The following is a 21,955-nucleotide window of genomic DNA, read 5'->3' as shown; positions in this document are numbered from 1 at the left end:
ATAAAATCTTTAAAAATAAAAAATAAATAAAAATTTTAAAAACCCTATCAACCTAGAGTGGTCTGCCTCAGTCTCTCCTCGGTCTCTCCTTGCCCTGCATGTACAGGGGCCAGTCTGTAAACCAACAATGTACCATAATATATTCAATCAGTCTCCTATATTTGAACATTTGGGTATTTTTGAGAATATTTCAATTATAAATAGTGCTAAAATGAATAATTTTGTGTACATATATTCTTATTTTTTGGAGTACATTCCTCCAAGTGGGATTGCTGGATCAGAGGATAAAAGTGTATGTAGTTTTGCTAGATATTGTCAGCTTACCCTCCATAGATATGCCATTTTGCATTTCCACCAGCATTGTATAAGGGTGCATGTTTCCCCACAACCTTGATGATGGCATGCATTGAATTTTTGCCAATATGATAGGCAAGATTTCTGTGTTCTTTAAAAATTTACCTTAATTTTTATTCATTCAATTTACATGCAGTAAAATTCATTCTTTTTTGGTGTACTGGTCTGTGAGTTTTGACAAGTGCCTTGTGTAACCACCCCAACAATAAAGTACATGACAGTTCCATCACCACAAAAATTTCCTTGTGTGGCTCCTTTGTAGTCAACCTCTCTCCCCACATCCAGCCCCAGATAGCCACTGATCTATTCTCTGTCCCTTTGTCTTTTCCAAAATGTCATATAAATGGAATCAAACAGCATGTCTCCATATACTTTTATTTTGTATTATTCTTATTACGAGTGTCTGTAAACATCTTAAAATGTTTTTCATATCTCCAGTTCACATATCTTCACTTCAGAACCAGCTCTTTTCCTTTCCATACACATATTTTTGTCTCTCCAACATAATGAGATTCTTTTTCTCTGTGCATGTTGTGTGCATGTGTCCCCCAGCAAGGAATAAAAGAGTAGTCATATGATGTTTCACAGCATGGAAATAAATCCAAATTATAGACAACTGATCTTATTTTCTTGGTATTTTTCCTCTTGAGTATATTATTCTTCCGTAGTTCAATCATCTGTTTTACAACCCACTATGATAAACAAAACTGGACCAAATAAATGGAAACTTCTTCAGCTATGTAGGATTTTTATTATTTTTTAGGGGAAACATGGGGGAATTGGTGTTTAATGAAAATGGACTATGACACAAAAACTAAAAAGACAGAAATCTTCCTTACAACCTTGGTTTCATGCTCATCTCCCAAACAAAATAATAAAAAGTCGGCATTTGCTGTCTATAACCCGAAATTTAAGTACATATAAAATAATAAATTAGTAAGTTTAACTTTAAAAATGTCATGAAAAAACAACTTAAAAAATCACTTTTGATGTCCGCTTTATACACGGCACATGGCACAGTTCCTGGGACACAGATGGTATTCAACAAGTTCTTGCTCATTTACTTTTAAAAATCTTCCGTGATATTAAGTGTATTTCTGCTTTCCTGCTTTTACTTTTTACATCTTGAGTTGAAAAACTTTAGAGGCAGAATGAGGGAATAAGATAGCTAACAATCACGTGGCTACGTCCGAATTTTCTAAAATATTGCACAAACAAGGCGGATTTCAAAGACTTCTAAATGAGGGGGAAGATATTTCGTTTTAACAACCTGAAGCCATTTTGGGCTAGGAAAAAAAAAACCCGCAACCCTTTACAACTGCGCGTGCGCCCGTGCCCGCGCATTGAACGCCTTATCTTTACGTAAATGAAAGGGGCAGTTAATCATCCTTAGCGAACCAATGAAAAACCACCAGATTATCCTTTTTCTATTGGCTAACGGAGACCAATTAGAAGTGAACCGTCTTTCAGCGTGCTGCTAGCGGTAGAGCGTCGTGACGTACTGTGAAGGGTCGCCCAGCGGGGCTGAGCTGGACCAATGAGGAGGGACAGGGGGCTGGTTTGTCTGTTCTCACGCCCCGCACTCAGACCCAGCCCAGGAAAGTTTCGCTTCTCCGAGAGAGACAGAGAGAAGCGAACATGGCAGCGCGTTGGTGGCTTTGGTGTGTCTCCGCGAACATGGCGGTGGCGCTGCTGCTCAGTTACGGGGTTTCCTCAGCCTCTGCCCAAAGAAAGAAGGAGGTGAGGACGCTGTTTGCAGCAACACGGGCTTTTCCCAAAGAATGGGGCTTGAGAGGGTCTGTACTCCTTCCCATCCCCTTTCCCCATTGGTTCTGTGTCTTTTGGTGGCTCCAATTTCACCATTTTTAAGAGTTATGATGTTCGCGAGAGAAGAAACTGTAACTCCTTGTCTTCTAGGGATGTAGAGCCTCAGAGGGGTGGGGTAGATGACAACCTGGCTTCTATAGGCCTGTGCGTGTACATAGCTGAGAGTGTTGACACTACTTTGAGTATGGGCCCCATCAGGTGGTAGGGGAAGTTTCACTGTAGGTCCGGGGGTAGAATTTCTTGAAATTTTCTGCTGTCAGTAGATGTAACTCCCTTATAGATGCCTAAGAGCTATATGTTTGTAGCATTTTCGCTTCAGGAATGTGAGAATTAAACTGAAAAGCTAAATAATGCCGTGTTTATGACATTGTCCAAATAATTGATTCAAAGCAATTTACTGGGATGGAAGCTCTTAAGCCATTTCAATAATTTACCAATATCAAACGTGCCAAGCACTGTTGTAGGAGCTTGGTATGCATAAATGAACAAAAACTAATATTCCCTCTTTGTGGAATTTACTGACTGTGGCAAGTAGAGGAGATACAGTATTCTTTCCTTATCATTAAGCAGTCCAAGCAAAGATATTTTAACATGGTGTTTTGAAACATTTGTGACTGAGAGCCATATGCTCTTAGAGCTTTCAGGATTACTTATAACTTTTTATATTATTTATGCTCCCTGATTTTATGTTTGAAGAAAACCGAGTCCTAAGCTTACACAGTTACTTGTTGCAGAACAAGGACTAAAACCCTAGGTCAGTCTTACGCTAGTTCCTGTGCATTTTGTGCTTCCTGTAGTACACAACACCTGTACACACACTTTTAAAATATCATTTAGATATCTCAGATGCTTGTCAACTTGAGCTGAATTTAAAGGAAATTATCTTTTCTGTTTCTGAATATTTGAACTATTCGATAAGAAAAAAAAAATAAGCCAGCAAATTAGAATGAGTTACTTATTAGGTTGGCAGAAAGTAAAATAAAAACATACAGTTTTCAAAGGTATAGCGAACAGGATATTTTTCAGAGGATTCCAGGACGTTTTTACATGGATAACAAGATATAGAGCAATACTTTGTATTTTAGATGCCTTTTATGCAAAAACACAAGACCACCCATATATAAGTGCATATGTATGTATAGAGCAATTTTTGTAAGGATACACAACAGTCTTAAGAGTGGCTTTCTCTGGGTAGTTGGGATTGTTCATTAGGGGAACACTTTCACTTTTTACCTTATGTACTGGTATTGTCTGAATTTCTACAGTAACCACTTTTTATAAATAAGAGAAGTGAAGATTTTTGTAAAACTACTGTTTTGTCCAGTTTAATTATATTTATTCATTTAATCTTTCACTGGAGTAGAAGCAGAAGGGCCTAGCAGGAGATAGGTTATTTTTAAAAGGAATCAGCAATAAATTATATGCTTTAAAATGGTTAACGTGGTGGATTTTATGTTATGTAAATTTTATCTCAATAAAATAGTTTAAAAAGGAATCAGATTCCAACTCCTTTCCCATGATGCACACTTTTCAGACCCTTATTGCTCTTACAAATCTATTGCAATACTGCCTAACTGGTCATCCTTGAACCCATCCTTCATAGTATTGCCAGAGATGCTAACATGAAAATCTGAAAACCTTTTAACCTGTTTTGCAAAGTATAAAAGGGCTTCTGTAGCCTGACCCTTTTCTGCTTCTTATCTTAGTCCAAGCTCCTTCCTATACAAGTCATATTGAATTACCTGCCTTCCTTGATCTTTCTGTATTCTCTTGCAAGTGTCTGTATTTTGCTGGACTTCTGCTGGAGTATTTTCCTTCTCTCTCACCCCACCCTCTCATTCACCTGAGGATTCCTACTCTTTTTTTTTTTAAGATTTTTTTTAAAAGATTTTATTTGTCACAGAGAGAGAGTGAGAGAGAGCACAAGCAGGGGAAGCAGCAGGCAGAGGGAGAAGCAGGCTCCCTGCTGAGCAGGGAGCATGATGATGCCGGGCTTCATCCCAGAACCCTGAGATCATGACCTGAGCCGAAGTGAGACGCTTAGCTGACTGAGCCACCCAGATGTCCCATTTTTTAAAAATTTATTTATTTATTTATTTGAGAGAGAGAGGGCGTGTGCACAAGCAGGGAGAGGCAAAGGGAGAGAGAAGGGAGAAGCAGACTCCCTGCTGAGCAGGGAGCCTGACAGGGGGTTCCATCCCAGAACCCTGAGATCGTGACATCAGACGAAGGCGGATGATTAACTTGACTGAGCCACCCAGGCGCCCCTGAGGATTCCTACTCTTCAAGTCTTAGCTCAAACATTACCTTCTTCCACAAGCAAGCTTTTCCTGGTCCCCCCAGGTGAACTGAAATGAATTCAGTACATCATATTACCATTGTTCATATATCAGTCTTCCCCATTAGACTGTGAGCATCTTGAATATACTTTTTTTTAAAAAAAATAGGTACCTTTAAATTACTTTTTGTTTTCCTGGCACCTAGCAGTGTCAAAAATGTCCTTGATAAACATGAAATTAATTAAATAAATGTGTGTATGTAGGGTCAGGAATCTGTTCTTTCAGTTGCAGTTTGTTTAGGTTTCACAACCTAAAATTGGACTTTCTCATCAGTAAAGAAGGAATTAATATAGGATGGTAAACATGGCTTAGCTTTTATCCCTTTCCTCTGTAACTGAGGAGGTTTTAGGCTGTTTAAAAAAGATTGCTGTGGGGCACCTAGGTTGCTCAGGCAGTTAAGCGTCCAACTCTTAGTTTAGGCTCAGGTCATGATCAAACACTGCTCAGTGGGGAGTCTGCTTCAGGATCCTCTCTCCCTCTCCCTCTACCCCGCTTCTCCCACCCTGCTTGCATGTTGTCTCTCTCTCTAAAATAAAAATAAATATTTAAGGGGCACCTGGATGGCCCAGTTGGTTGAGTGTCTGCCTTTGGCTCAGGTCGTGATCCCAGGGTCCTGGGATCAAACACCGTGTGGGGCTCCCTGCTCAGTGGGAGAGTCTGCTTCTCCCCTCCCCTCTGCTCCTTACCCCCGCTCCTACTTGATCTCTCTCTCTCTCTCACTCTTTCTCTCAAATAAATATTAAAAAAATAAAAATAAATCTTTAAAAAAAGATTACTGTGATACTACTTGAGACACTTTTAAAATATAGGTGTTCTCTCATGCTTCATTCCCCCTTCTGATTACCCCCCCTTTTTTATCCCTTTCTTCTCCTAGACTATGGACTCTGAGAAACAAACTGAGGGCTTCAGAGGGGAGGGGGGTGGGGGAATGGGATAGACTGGTGATGGGTAGTAAGGAGGGCACGTATTGCATGGTGCACTGGGTTTTATACGCAACTAATGAATCATGGAACTTTACATCAAAACCAGGGATGTACTGTACGGTGACTAACATAATAAAAAAATATCATTATTAAAAAATAAATAAAATATAGGTGTTCTGTTGTAGAATACTTCTTTTGGTCAATTTTTGAAAACATTTTTTAAAAAATCCCAGGTCTATCCACCATAGTAGATGTGCCTTTAAATAGTAGGTTGCCTGGGCTTATAATCTTAAGTATTCCTTTTAAAAAGACACATTTCAGGATGCCTGGGTGGCTCAGTCGGTTAAGCGTCTGCCTTCAGCTCAGGTCGTGATCTCAGGGCCTACTTCTCCCTCTGCCTCTCCCCCCAGCTTGTGTTCTGTCTCTCTGACAAATTCAAAAAATTAAAAAAAATTAAAAGACGATTTTCCTAAATTAATATAATTAAAAATCACTCAAGTTCCTCCTGGTTGTCTATTGTTAAATGTAATGCTATCTTACTTGTCTGATTATTTATGCCTATAATAGTGTTTTCACTGGAACATTATTCTCTAATATTTATTCAATGCCTTCTACATGCCAGGCACAATGGTTTATATGCGTTACCTATAATCCTCACAATAACCCTGCAGAGTAAGTATTAATCCCTTTACAAAGATTAGTGAAGAGGGGACTGATGTTGAACAAGAGAGATTATCGGGGGCTTGCCCAAAGAAGACAGCTCTAGAGACTGAGCTGGAATTCCGTCCCTGGTCTGACTCCAAACCCAGTGCTCTCTGCTAGGTCACAAAGACTTCTTTTTCAATGACTTATTTTATTTTTAGATGAATTATATCCCCCTGTGGTAGAAGGGAAGTTGTTTGTCCTTGCATCTGGTGTCATTTTAGGAAGGCAGCATGATAAAAATGAAAAAGCATAGCCTTTGATAAAATGATCTATATATCCTGATCTACTTCTGGGAATCTATAATAGAGAAAATGAAATATGGAAAACAGTGAATGCACATAGCATACTGAAACCTAATAAAAATGATCATAATAATGCTAGGATGATAGATTTTCTCCCCTTTCTCAGTTTTCAAAAAAATTTTGTAAAATTTTAAAGAGCATATGTGTTTTTTTGTGTCGAAAATGTAGATATCTTTTTGTTATGTTGTATTAGTCACCATACAGTATGTCATTAGTTTTTGATGTAATGTTCCATGATTCATTATTTGAATATAACACCCAGTGCTCGTCACAACTTGTGCCCTCCTTAATACCCATCACCAGGTTACCCCTTTCCCCCCACCCCTCTGAAACCCTCAGATTGTTTCCTGGAGTCCATAGTCTCTCATGGTTCGTCTCTCCCTTTGATTTCCCCCTCTTCAGTTTTCCCTTCCTCCACCTAATGTCCTCCATGCTATTCCTTATGTTCCACATATGAGTGAACCCATATGATAATTATCTTTCTCTGCTTCACTTATTTCATTTAGCATAATCTCCTCCAGTCCCATCCATGTTGATGCAAATGGAGGGTATTCATCCTTTCTGATGGCTGAGTAATATTCCATTGTATATATGAACCACATCTTTATCCATTCGTCTGTTGAAGGGCATCTTGGCTCCTTCCATGGTTTGGCTTGTGGACAATGCTGTGTGAACATTGGGGTGCACGTGCCCCTTCTTTCCACTACATCTGTATCTTTCAGGTAAATGACCAGTAGTGCAATTGCTGGGTCACAGGGTAGCTCTATTTTTAACTTTTTAAGGAACGTCCAGAGTGTTTTCTGAAGTGGCTGTACCAGTTGCATTCCCACCAACAGTGTAAGAGGGTTCCCCTTTCTCCGCATCCTCGCCAACATTTGTTTCCTGCCTTGTTAATTTTTGCCATTCTAACTGGTGTAAAGTGGTATCTCAATGTGGTTTTGATTTGAATTTCCCTGATGGCTAGTGATGTTGAACGTTTTTTCATGTGTCTGTTGGCCGTTTGTATGTCTTCTTTGGAGAAGTGTCTGTTCATGTCTTCTGCCCATTTTTTGACTTATTTGTTTTTTGAGTGTGGAGTTTGAGAAGTTCTTTATAGATCTTGGATATCAGCCCTTTATCTGTAATGTCATTCGCAAATATCTTCTCCCATTCTGTGGGTTGCCTCTTAGATTTGTTGACTGTTTCCTTTGCTGTGCAGAAGCTCTTTATCTTGAAAGTCCCAAAAGTTCATTTTTGCTTTTGTTTTCCTTGACTTTGGAGATGTGTCATGAAAGAAGTTACTGTGGCCGTTGTCGAAGAGGTTACTATCTATGTTCTCCTCTAGGATTTAGATGGATTCCTGTCTCACATCGAGGTCTTTCATCCATTTAGAGTTTATCTTTGTGTATGGTATAAGAGAATGGACAAGTCTTATTCTTCTTTTATATAGCTGGCCAATTTCCCCAGCACCATTTATTGAAGAGCCTGGCTTTTTTTCCATTGGATATTTTTTCCTGATTTGTTGAAGATTGGATGACCATAGAGTTGAGGGTCCATTTCTGGAGACTCTGTTCTGTTCCATTGATCTATGTGTCTGTTTTTGTGCCAGTACCATGCTGTTTTGGTGATCACAGCTTTGTAATATGGCACGAAATGCCTCCAGCTTTATTTTTCTTTTCCAACATTTCTTTGGCGACTTGGGGTCTTTTATGGTTCCACACAAATTTTAGGATTGTTTGTTCCAGTTCTTTGAAAAATGCCAATGGTATTTTAATAGGGATGGCGTTGAAAGTGGAGATTGCTCTGGGCAGCATAGACATTTTAACAATGTTTATTCTCCCAATCCACGAGCATGGAATGTTTTTCCATCTTTTTGTGTCTTCCTCAATTTCTTTCATAAGTGTTCTGTAGTTTCTAGAGTATAGATCCTTTACCTCTTCGGCTAGGTTTATTCCTAGGTATCTTATTGTTTTTGGTGCTATTATAAATGGAATTAATTCCCTAATTTCTCTTTCTGTAGTTACATTGTCAGTGTATAGGAAAGCAACTGAATTTTTTAAATGTTTTTTTATTATATTATGTTCGTCACCATACAGTACATCCCTGGTTTCTGATGTAAAGTTCGATGATTCATTAGTTGTGTATAACACCCAGTGCACCATGCAATACGTGCCCTCCTTACTACCTATCACCAGTCTATCCCATTCCCCACCTCCCTCCCCTCTGAAGCCCTCAGTTTGTTTCTCAGAGTCCATAGTCTCTCATGCTTCATTCCCCCTTCTGATTACCCCCCTTTCTTTATCCCTTTCTTCCCCTACCGATCTTCCTAGTTCTTATGTTCCATAGATGAGAGAAATCATATGATAATTGTCTTTCTCTGCTTGACTTATTTCACTTAGCATTATCTCCTCCAGTGCCTTCCATGTTGCAGCAAATGTTGAGAACTCGTTCTTTCTGATAGCCGAGTAATATTCCATTGTATATATGGACCACAACTTCTTAATCCATTCGTCTGTTGAAGGGCATCTCGGTTCCTTCCACGATTTAGCTCTTGTGGACAATGCTGCTATGAACATTAGGGTGCATATGGCCCTTCTCTTCACTACGTCTGTATCTTTGGGGTAAATAGCCAGTAGTGCAATGGCTGGGTCATAGGGTAGCTCAATTTTTAACTTTTTAAGGGACCTCCACACTGTTTTCCAGAGTGGCTGTACCAACTTGCATTCGCACCAACAATGTAGGAGGGATCCCCTTTCTCCACATCCTCTCCAACAATTGTTGTTTCTTGCCTTGTCTATTCTTGCCATTCTAACTGGCGTAAGGTGGTATCTCAGTGTGGTTTTGATTTGAATTTCCTTGATGGCTAATGATTTTGAACATTTTTTCATGTGTCTGTTAGTCGTTTGTATGTCTTCATTGGAAAAGTGTCTGTTCATATCTTCTGCCCATTTTATGATTTGTTTATTTGTTTCTCGTGTATTGAGTTTGAGAAGTTCTTTGTAGATCTTGGATACCAGTCTTTTATCTGTAGTGTCATTTGCAAATACATTCTCCCATTCCGTGGGCTGCCTCTTAGTTTTTTTGACTGTTTCCTTGGCTGTGCAGAAGCTAGAAAAGCAACTGATTTCTGTGCATTGATTTTGTATCCTGTCACATTACTGAATTGCTGTATGAATTCTAGTAATTTGGGGGTCGAGTCTTTTGGGTTTTCCACATAAAATATCATGTCATGTGTGAAGAGAGAGAATTTGACTATTTCTTTGCCAATTTGAATACCTTTTATTTCTTTTTGTTGTCTGATTGCTGAGGCTAGGACTTCCAGTACTATGTTGAACAATAGCGGCACAAGTGGGCATCCTTGTTGTGTTCCTGATCTTAAGGAAAAGCTCTCAGCTTTTCCCCATTGAGAATGATATTCTCTGTGGGCTTTTCACAGATGGTTTTTATGGAATTGAGGAATGTACTCTCTATCCCTACACTCTGAAGAGTTTTAATCAGGAAAGGATGCTGTATTTTGTCAAATGCTTTTTTTGCACCAATTGAGAGGATCATATAGTTCTTGTCTTTATTAATGTGTTCTATCACATTGGTTGATATGCGAATGTTGAACCACCCTTGCATCCCCAGGAATAAATCCCACCTGGTCATGATCGATAATCCTTTTAATGTACTGTTGGATAAATAGCATATGTGTTAATGCAACCCTAATGATCCTTAGCCAGTTACTGAGTCTCATTTTCGTTTTCAGTAGAATGCAAAAATGCCTGTTTGCATATTGTGTAAATTAAATGAGGGCAGTAAGGTGTCTAATGCCATCCCTGCATGTAGAAGACATTAAATGAGTATTAGAAAATAAGATTGTGTTCCTCTGTGGTAGTAAAATATTTTTTGGTTGATCTTTTTGTGATGTTTTTATGGATATTCAGAAAATAGAATTACTGCGTATTTTGACAAGGCAGGTTATTGTTGGAAAAACTTCTACACTTTCTGACATTGCTTTGAAAACTGAGAAATGAAATTGTCAAATGTGCAAAATCTCTGTGATTCTTTAGAAAATACCTTATTACTAAGAATCAAAGGCCCAGTAGCAGTTGCAAAACAAATTGAGGTACCCCCTATAACCAAAACATCACGGAGAGGGGACAGAGTGTATTTTAGTCCTGTCCAGAAATTAGGTACACTGAGAATGGAGCACATGACATTTAAGGATTAAAAATGTTCTCTTCTCGGTTCATTGTCTGATTCTTTCAGTTGTTATCTGCCAGATATGTTTCCAGATCTGTTTAGTGTCACTCTTAATTTGAGGATGGAGTTGGACATGTATTGCTTAACCAGGAATCTTACTTTACTAATGTCTGAAAACTAGTGGATGATTAAGAAAACTAAAAATACCAAGAATTTTTGTAAATAAACCCTGATGGTGTAGAGCACAGATACAGTCAAATAGGTTTGGAGGTGGGGGAAGGGAGGTGCATTTTAGAAGAATTCAGACTGGTGATGTTTAGCTTTATTACTTCTGAAATTCAGAAGAAATCTTAATGGCAGGATCAGATTTCAGCTTTAAATAATAATGGATTCCTATATGCTATTTTTCATGAGAGAGATTCAGGAGCAGTAGAAGAATTTGTAGTTGTTCAGACTTAATCTAGTTTACTAGAGCTAATTTAGATAACTATTATGCAAGCAGGTAGAGCAAAATTAAACTATTGTGTCACTGCCTTTTCTTGGCCCTCTTAATCCTTCATAGGCCTAAAATGTTCATCATACTTGATTATTGCTAACAGGATTAGGGATATTAATTGACTTCCTGTTAGGATTATTTTGTGGTCATACTAATTAAAATGTTTCAAGAGAACAGGGAGTTCAAGCTTACTTAACTTTGCTGGTTAGTATTTTAGTTGTGAATAATATTGCTCTTTCTTGTTTTTTTTTGAGTCAAAAATAAATAATGTAGTCCAGGAAGGGGGGAAATTGATTATAAAAGTCCTTCCTTATACATTTAATGTTTTTCCATAGCAAGCCTATATTTTGTTTTGAATAAATATATCTAATGCAAATTAAAAACTGGATGGATATATTTTCTTAAATGTTTAGTGAAGCTATTAGTGGAAATAGTATTTGCAAAAGGAGTTGTTTCCAAATCAATTGCTTTTTTTAGTTGCTGAATAATTCATTTGATAAACCTCTTTTCTGTACTATAGTCCTTTGTGGTTCTTAACTTTAAAATATTAAATAATAAATAGAAGGACATGAAGGGTGTGGGCAACATTTTAATTCTTTGAAGGTTATGTCTCTGGAAAATAAAGGGAGATCTGGGGAGTGCATAGTGGGACTTAGTAAAGATGCTGTAGAAAAACAAAAGTTTTATTTCTGAGCCGTAGCTTTCAGTATTCAAACGGTGGGCTCTTGATAATGGATGAAAGGTATCCTAAGGAAGAAGATTCTTCAGTACTAGACAATCAAGAAAGCTTTCAACTCAAATGTGAAGAAAAGAGAAATTCCTTTATAAAACCATATACTAGAGAAGTCAGAGGACTAGTGAAAGAAGTGGCTAGGACCTGTACTCTAAAAACTATAAAACACTGATGAATGAAATTGGAGATGACACAAACAGATGGAAAGATATTCCATGCTCATGGATAGAAAGAACAAATATTGTTAAAATGTCCATGCTACCCAAAGCAATCTATAGATCTAATGTAATCCCTATCAAAATACCAGCAGCATTTAACATAGAACTAGAATAAACAACCCTAAAATTTGTATGGAGCCACAAAAGACCCCGAATAGAAAAAGCAGTCTTGAAAAAAAAAATAAAGCTGGAGGTATCACAATTCCAGACTTCAGGTTGTACTGCAAAGCTGTAATAATCAAAACAGTATGGCACTGGCACAAAAATAGACACATTGATCAACGGAACACTAGGAACCCCAGAAACAAACCCTCAATTATATGTGGTCAATTAATCTTCAACAAAGGATGCAAGAATGTGGGGTGCCTGAGTGGCTCAGTCATTAAGCGTCTGCCTTCGGCTCAGGGCGTGATCCCGGTGTTCTGGAATCAAGCCCCACATCAGGCTCCTCCTCTGGGAGCCTGCTTCTTCCTCTCCCACTCCCTCTGCCTGTGTTCCCTCTCTTGCTGGCTGTCTCTCAAATAAATAAATAAAATATTAAAAAAAAAAGGATGCAAGAATGTGCAATGGAAAAAAGTCCCTTCAACAAATGGTGTGGGGAAAACCAGACCATGTTTTTACATATCCAAAAATAAACTCAAAATGGATTAAGGACCTAAATGTGAGACCTGAAACTATAAAAATCCTAGAAGAGCACAGGCAGTAAAGTCTGACATTGGCCTTTTTTTCTAGATATGTCTAGAAAATGTGTCTGACATTTGGCAACATTTTTCTAGATACGTCTCCTGAGGCAAGGGAAACAAAAGCAAAAATAAACTATTCGGAATTCATTAAGATAAAAAGCTTCTGCTAAGATAAAAAGCTTCTGCACAGTGAAGGAAACAATCAACAAAACTAAAAGGCAACCTACGGAGTGGGAGAAGATTTTTGCAAATGACATATCCAATAAAGGGTTAGTATCCAAAATATATAAAGAATTTCTATAACTCAACACCAGAAAAACACAAATAATCCAATTAAAAATTGGCAGAAGACATGAATAGACATCTTTCCATGAAAAGATGCTCAGTATCACTGATCATCAGGGAAATGCACATCAAAAGTACAATGAGATGTCACCTCACACCTGGCAGAATGGCTAAAATGAAAAATAAGAAACAAGTGTTGGCAAGGATATGGAAAAAAACGAACCCTGGTGCACTGTTGGTGGAAATGCAAACTGGTGCAGCCACTGTGGCAGTATGGTGGTTCCTCAAAAAATTAAAAATATAATTACCATATGATCCAGTAATTGCACTACTGGGTATTTACACAAAGAATACAAAAACACTAATTCAAAAGGATATATGCACCCCTATGTTTATCACAGCATTATTTACAATAGCCAAATTATGGTAGCATCCCAAGTGTCCATTGATAGATGAATGGATAAAGATGATGTGATATATATACATATATATGTATATGAATATATGTATATGTGATACATGTATATGAATATATATCATATCATCTTTATCCATATATATGTGTGCGTGTGTATATTATTCAGCCATAAAAAAGAACGAAATCTTGCCATTTGCAACAACATGGATGGAACTAGAGAGTATAATGCTATGTGAAGTAAGGCAGTCAGAGAAAGGCAAATACCATATGATTTCAATCTTATGTGGAATTAATAAAACAAAGGAAAAAAAGACAAACCAAAAAGCAGACTCTTAACTATAGAGAATGAACAGGTGGTTACCAAAGGGGAGGTGGATGGAGGATGGGTGAAGTAGGTGAAGGGGATTAAGAGTACACTTATTTTGATGAGGGCTGAGGAATGTAAGAATTGTTGAATCACTGTATTGTACACCTGAAACTAATATAACACTGTATGTTAACTCTAGTGGAATTTTTTAAAAGTGTCTTAATTATTAAGATGTTATATTTGACTTATCTAAAATATATCACATTCTTCAGTCATTCCAGGAAGATCAGGTAGTGGTTTATTATTAGGAATGATGTTTTTTTTTTCTTCTGTTCATCATTTGAATAGCTTAATGTTTATTTAATTTCCCTATGTTATGTATAGGTCTCTGTCCATATGTAGTCTCTGTCCATAAGAATGAGAATGTATAGCAGTAGTTCTGAAACTTCAGTGTATATAAAGAATCACTTGGGTTACCTGTTAAAATTTCATATTCTTGGAACCTACAGTAGACCTACTGAATCAAATTTACTAGAAGATGAAACCTGGAAGTCTTAACATCTAACAAGCTCCTTTATACCAACCACACCTGGAGAAACATGGGTATTGAAAGTTTATTACCCATTATGCTGAGGGCTTGCTCTGAGAAGTTTTGGTTTACTTTATTGCCACATTTTTATTTTATATTGCATTCTGATCAGTAATGAATTAAAAAATTGAATACATACTAAGATGATAAAAACTTAAGTCATACTGTGAAAATTCTTTTCAGTTTACAACAGTGATTCTCAGTAAGGGAAGAGGGGAATTTTGCTCCCTGGGGTTATCTGGCAATGTCTGGAGACATTTTTGGTTGTTGCAGCTGAAGGTAGGGGTACTACTGGTCTCTGATGGGTGGAGATCAGGGATGCTGCTCAACATCCTACAATATGCAGGACAACTCCTGACAACAAAGAATTATCTGGCTCAAGATGTCAGTATTGCCACTGTTGTAAAACCCTGGTTTAGAGTGATGTTTCCTCAGTATCATTGTTCCACAAGTCTTGTTAATTATTTGTTGTACTAATCTTTTAAGAGTGTATATATTTCTCTATGGGCTTAGAGTTTATATTTGGTTTTCTATTTGTGACATATTCATTTTATGGCTTTTACTGGAATTATTTTGCATCTGATACAAAACTAATTTTTGTACATTCTTTCTCTGTTGTTCATAGGTATACTCAGGAAATAATTTTTTTTTTCAGTATTGGCTGAACTCAGCCATGCTTTAAAGGTAAATCATGCATTTTTAGAATCCATGTTACTATTCCCTTCCTGGAAAAACAAGTTCCATTTCTTTTTTTTTAAAGATTATATTTACTTATTTATTAGAGCACACATGCGTGCAGGTGAGCAGGGACAGAGGAAAAGGGAGAGAATCTCAAGCAGACTCCCTGCTGTGCACAGAACCCAACATGGGGCTTGATCCCATGACCCTGAGATCATGACCTGAGCTGAAACCAAGAGTCAGATGCCTACCTGACTGAGCCGCCCAGGCACCTCAAGTTTTGATAGTTTTTAAAAGTATATTATAACTACTAATCCTTTGTCAGATATGCATTTTGAAAATATTTTCTCCCACTCTGTAGCTTGTCTTTTCCTCCTCTTAACATGGTCTTTCCTAGAGAAAAAATTTTAAGTTTGGTGAGGTTGTTTATCTTTTTTTTTTCTTTTTTATGAATCATGCTTTTTGGTTTCAGGTCTAAGAACTCTTTCCCTAGCCCATGATCCTAAATGTTCTCTCCTAATTTTTTTCCTAAAGAAAAAATTTTTAAGTAAGCAGTATGCCCAGTGTGGCGCTTGAACTCACAACCCCGAGATCAAGAGTCACATGCTTCACTGACTGAGCCAGCCAGGTGCCCCTTTTTTCTTTTTTTCTAAAATTTTCAGTTTTCGTTTTGATGTTTAAGTATGTGATCCAGTTTGAGTTAATTTTTGTATAAAGTATGAAGTTTAGTTCGAGATTCCTGTTTTTGACCATGGATGTCCATGTGCTCCAGCACTATTTGTTGAAAAGGCTGTCCTTGCTTTACTGAGTTTTTGCACCTTTGTGGAAAATCAGTTGGCTATACTTAATGTAGGTCTGTTTCTGTGCCATTGATCCATGAGTCTATTCTTTCATCAGTACCACTCTGCCTTGCTTATTATTCCTATATATTAAACCTTAAAATCAGGTGGAGTGATCCTCCCATTTTATTCTTTGTTTTCAAGATTGTTTTAACTACTCCAGTGTCTTTATAGGTGTGTTTTGTTTTTATTTTGGTTTGGTTTTGAGAAGCAAATTCTTGTACAAAACTAACTGGTTTAACTCAATATTCTTTGGAATCTTTGGCAAATGAAAGGTTTTATGATTTTGTATTTTATTTATTAGTAAATAATTCACATCAACAGTATAGTATCTGATTAAATCTCATCATGAAATAATAGAATTTTAAGAATAATTATCAGGCCCAATTATCAGATTTTATTTTTAGGTTTCTCACAGTTTCTGTGTACCTCTGCTTGTTAGTCTTGGTTTTAAGTAAGTTGCCTAGTTAAAAAGAACTTCAAATGCCACACTGAGAGCATTAACACATGCTCCTCCTTTTTTTTTTTTTTTTTTAGATGGTGTTATCAGAAAAGGTTAGTCAACTGATGGAATGGACCAATAAAAGACCTGTAATAAGAATGAATGGAGACAAGTTCCGTCGCCTTGTTAAAGCCCCACCAAGAAACTACTCCGTTATTGTCATGTTCACTGCTCTCCAACTTCACAGACAGTGTGTCGTGTGCAAGTATGAACTTTCAACTACACTTTAAAATTAAATAACATAAGATTTTAACCGTTTCTCAATCCTAGAAGAACCAAATTAGTTCAGTGGGTACATAAACAATTACTGTATATACCTTAGGATGTCTGTAGTAACACATATTGCCCTTTTTTACAGTCATTTCTTGTTTGCCCACATTAGTGGGGGGAACAAAGAGCAAGGATAAAGTATTGTGGTAGCCATGATAGGAATAACTTAAAAATTGAATAATCATCATATAAATTGGTATCAACTTACATAAATGTATGCCAATAGGCTTGATGCAGTATTTTACTATTTATAAGTTATTTCAGTTTCATAGTCTTATTTTATACAACAACCCCAAAAGGTAAGTAAAGCAAGTGTTCTCTCATTTGTGGAGAAATAGGTTCCAAAATCTTTTTTTTAAAGATTTTATTTATTTATTTGAGGGAGAGTGGGCAAGTGAGAGAGAGAGAGCCCAGGAGAAGGGGGAAAGGGAGAAGCAGACTCCCCACCAAGTAGGGAGTCTGATATGGAACTCGATCCCAGAACCCTGGGATCATGACCTGAGCTGACGGTAGACATTTAACCGACTGAGCTAAGCTACCCAGGTGCCTGGTTCCAAAATCTTTTAACTGGTCTACCCAAAGCTAGAGATAATTATTAATGCAATAATGGTAGCTACATTCAAATTTGGAATTACAGGAGAACATTTTTAGAAAATAAAAACTTATGATTTAGAGATGTTTTCTTTTTTCTAGATTATTTTGTAGTGATTGTAAACCTTGGAAGTGGAGACTAATCTCACTTAAACTTTCATCAAACAATGGTTTACTGATTTTATTTTACTGTTTCCGAATGATCTTAGAAACAAAGATTGATATTTCTTTAAAGAAAAGGACTATATTTTTATGAAGATTTTATTTATTTGACAGAGAGAGAGAGAGCAAGAGCAAGCACAAGCAGGGTAAGTTGCAGACAAAGGGAGAAGGAGGCTCCCCACTGAGCAGGGAGCCTGATATGGGACTCGATCCCAGGACCCTGGGATCATGACCTGAGCCAAAGGCAGATGCTTAACTGACTGAGCCATCCAGGTGTCCCAGGACTATATTTCTTTAAACAAAATTAAAAATAGTGGGTATTAAAAAATAGAATAGCTTTTGCTTTTTGGTGTTTTTTTAACTTATATTTTTAGATCAATATGTGTGATCTGGGAATTCATGTTAAATGAAATGACAAAGCTACCCTGTAAAGAACTAATTTAATAGAATCTTGACAGCTTTCCAAATTCTGACAGCCTGGGTCCATGTGAAGGATTAGATAATTTTTTTTTAGAATATGCATTATGCTACCCCAAGACTTGCTAACTTTTCTTAAAGGATTTCCCCCCAGGTAGTCAAGGTATTTGATCCCAGAGTACTTATTTTTGGGCACATATGCTGGATAGTACATATTAATTATACATAAACTTCAAATCTAGAATCACTATTAATTTAGTCATTTCACTCAGCAATCAGGAGTATACAAAAATGTTAGGGAACAAACACAAACTCCTTCATAATTCTGTACTAAATGCATATTAATGACATTCTTATTTAATCAAGGTTTTTATTAGTATCTTACTTTCTATAGGACCGAATTTAAAATTAGTTCACATTTTCCTAAACTCATTCAAAACATAAAAATTAACAGCAGTGTGTATAATACTATATATTTGGTGCTATCAGGATGAGAAGTGTAAGATGCCCTACCCTTATCATATGGCTAGGGAAATGAGTTCCACACGTGAAAATTTAGCTGGCAGTGTAAGGCAATTTATAATTAAATACCAAATGGATTATGTGCGTCATAAATACTACAAAATTTCAGGAAGGACATATAACAGGAAGATTAGGGTTGGTCTAATGGAGAAGAAAGGTTTTGTATTAGGGCAAGATGGATGGATCAGATTTGGATAGAAGTAGGATATTTTGATTAGAAGTAAAGATGTGTACAAGGGTACAGAGATGGTGGTAAATAAAGTGCCGAAGTTAAGAGATCCTGTTTTATATTGATCAGTAGTAAGGCTATGTAAAAGTTAGATGCCTTACTGGGATTGAATGATAAAGAACCTTAAATAACCAGTGAAAAAGCTTGGGGACTGTCCTGAAGGTAGTAGGAATGCAACAATGGCTTCTGAGAAGAGTAAGAGTTTCAGGAAAGTAGTAATTTAAAAGACTGATGTATATTGCAGTGTAAGAAGGATTGAAAGAGGAGAAACCAGAGCCAGTATTTTAATATTCTAATGTCAGATATTAAGGATCTGACTTTAGCTCATAGCAATGAAAATAAATGGGAAGGGATGGATTTAAAAGATAATCACTAATGAAGAATTATCACATCTTGGAAACTGAAAGCATATGGGCAATAAGGGAAAAGTCATACATGACTTGAGGTTTCAGTTAATCTCAATTCCCTAGATTCTTCTTATCTTTCACCCTAATTCATCTGACTGTATTTTTGTTTACTAAATAATAGCATGTTATACATTAGATTTATAAAATGGATTACTATTATAGTCTACTATCTCTGGAAATACTTCAGCCTTGTCTTTGAACACTTACAAGTAATTTACCCAGTATTAAAAAATTGTTGTACGATTAGCTGGATTTTTCTAATGACTACTGAAAGAGCTTTGAGATAAGAAACAAGCACAAAGTATGAAGCCGAGTCAAGTAACTACTTTCTGTTGAAATCCCCATCACTTAGGATAAGGCTTCTCTTATGCCAAAACAATGGCAGTATTTTCCAAGGTTTCTCCTCACCCTGTCAGCAGAACCTGACTGGTGTTTGTTTCTTTCTCTCTGTCTCCCTCTCTCTCTGTCTCTTTCTCTCTCTCTAAATATTTCCCCCACTGGAAAAACTGCTGTTGCTTCTTTGGCTCTGTTTTACTGCTGATAAATTAGATTGCTTTTTAAAAATGTCTTATATGTTATCTCCACAAACTTGATTGTATCCAGGCAAGCTGATGAAGAATTCCAGATCCTGGCAAACTCCTGGCGATACTCCAGTGCATTTACCAACAGGATATTTTTTGCTATGGTGGATTTTGATGAAGGCTCTGATGTATTTCAGATGGTAAGATCTTTGGCTTATTTTATTAAGTACGGATAAGTTAACAATAGATAAAGTGGAATATATCTTTTTCAATAGCCACAAGTTTTATTTATATATTCCTTGTTATCTAAATATACTGGGAAATAATGTTATATTGCTTTCAGGTATACAACACAGTGATATGACAGTTCCATACATTACTTAGTGCTCAATGTGATAAGGGTAGTCACCATCCATTACCACACAAGGTTATTACAATATTATTGACTGTATACCTTATGCTGTACTTTACGTTTCTTTTTTTTTTTAATGATTTTTTATTATATTATGTTAGTCACCATACAGTACAACCCCGGTTTCCGATGTAAGGCTCGATGATTCATTAGTTGTGTATAACAACCAGTGCACCATGCAATACGTGCCCTCCTTACTACCCATCACGGGTCTATCCCATTCCCCCACCCCCCTCCCCTCTGAGGCCCTCAGTTTGTTTCTCATAGTCCATAGTCTCTCATGTTTCATTCCCCCTTCTGATTACCACCCCTTTCTTTATCCCTTTCTTCTCCTACCGATCTTCCTAGTTTTTATGTTCCATAGATGAGAGAAATCATATGATAGTTGTCTTTCTCTGCTTGACTTATTTCACTTAGCATTATCTCCTCCAGTGCCATCCATGTTGTAGCAAATGTTGAGAACTCGTTCTTTCTGATAGCTGAGTAATATTCCATTGTATATATGGACCACAACTTCTTAATCCAGTCATCTGTTGAAGGGCATCTCAGCTCCTTCCACGATTTAGCTCTTGTGGACAATGCTGCTATGAACATTAGGGTGCATATGGCCCTTCTCTTCACTACATCTGTATCTTTGGGGTAAACACCCAGTAGTGCAATGGCTGGATCATAGGGTAGCTCAATTTTTAACTTTTTAAGGGACCTCCACACTGTTTTCCAGAGTGGCTGTACCAACTTGCATTCCCACCAACAATGTAGCAGGGATCCCCTTTCTCCACATCCTCTCCAACAATTATTGTTTCTTGCCTTGTCTATTTTTGCCATTGAACTGGCGTAAGGTGGTATCTCAGTGTGGTTTTGATTTGAATTTCCCTGATGGCTAATGATTTTGAACATTTTTTCATGTGTCTGTTAGCCATTTGTATGTCTTCATTGGAAAAGTGTCTGTTCATATCTTCTGCCCATTTTTTGATTTGTTTATTTGTTTCTCGTGTATTGAGTTTGAGAAGTTCTTTGTAGATCTTGGATGCCAGTCCTTTATCTGTAGTGTCATTTGCAAATATATTCTCCCATTCCGTGGGCTGCTCTTAGTTTTTCTGACTGTTTCCTTGGCTGTGCAGAAACTTTTAATCTTGATGAAGTCTCATAAATTCATTTTATCTTTTGTTTCTCTTGCCTTTGGGGATGTATCATGAAAAAGGTTGCTTTGGCCGATGTCGTAGAGGTTGCTGCCTATGTTCTCCTCTAGAATTTTGATGGATTCCTGTCTCACATCGAGGTCTTTCATCCATTTGGAGTTTATTTTTGTGTATGGTGTGAGAGAGTGGTCAAGTTTCATTCTTTTGCATGTAGCTGTCCAATTTTCCCAGCACCATTTATTGAAGAGACTGTCTTTTTCCCACCGGATGTTTTTTCCTGCTTTATCAAAGATTAGTTGCCCAAAGAGCCGAGGGTCCATTTCTGGGCTCTCTATTCTGTTCCATTGGTCTATGTGTCTGTTTTTGTGCCAGTACCATGCTGTCTTTGTGATCACAGCTTTGTAGTACAGCTCGAAATCCGGCATTGTGATGCCCCCAGCTTTGTTTTTCCTTTTCAACAGTTCCTTGGAGATTCGGGGCCTTTTCTGTTTCCATACAAATTTAAGGACTATTTGTTCCAGTTCTTTGAAAAATGTCCTCAGTATTTTGATCGGGATAGCATTGAAAGTGTAGATTGCTCTGGGTAGCATGGACATTTTAACTATGTTAATTCTTCCGATCCATGAGCATGGAATATCTTTCCATCTTTTTATGTCTTCCTCAGTGTCTTTCAAGAGTGATTTATAGTTTCTAGAATATAGGTCCTTTAAGTCTCTGGTTAAGTTAATTCCAAGGTAACGTATGGTTTTTGGTGCTATTGTAAATGGGATGGATTCCCTAATTTCTCTTTCTTCGGTCTCGTTATTCGTGTATAGAAATGCAACTGATTTCTGAGCATTGATTTTGTAACCCGCCACGTTACTGAATTGCTCTATAACTTCTAATAGTTTGGGAGTGGCTTCTTTTGGGTTTTCCATATAGAG

General features: G+C 37.2%; 1 protein-coding gene across 1 annotated transcript in view; it reads left to right on the top strand.

The window, feature by feature from the left end:
* The first annotated feature begins 1,804 nt into the window (after nucleotides 1–1,804).
* MAGT1 (magnesium transporter 1) overlaps nucleotides 1,805–21,955 on the top strand; it is a 69,131-nt gene continuing 48,980 nt past the window's right edge. Inside the window, exons 1-3 of the mRNA XM_026480120.4 lie at nucleotides 1,805–2,094; nucleotides 16,398–16,567; nucleotides 19,564–19,681. Coding sequence (XP_026335905.1) covers nucleotides 1,993–2,094; nucleotides 16,398–16,567; nucleotides 19,564–19,681 — 390 coding nt within the window. The 5' untranslated portion in view covers nucleotides 1,805–1,992. The remainder of the gene's footprint in view (nucleotides 2,095–16,397; nucleotides 16,568–19,563; nucleotides 19,682–21,955) is intronic.

This window comes from Ursus arctos, chromosome X (genome assembly GCF_023065955.2).
Source record: "Ursus arctos isolate Adak ecotype North America chromosome X, UrsArc2.0, whole genome shotgun sequence".
NCBI classification, from domain to species: domain Eukaryota; kingdom Metazoa; phylum Chordata; class Mammalia; order Carnivora; family Ursidae; genus Ursus; species Ursus arctos.
This window is presented reverse-complemented; position numbering and strand designations above follow the sequence as displayed.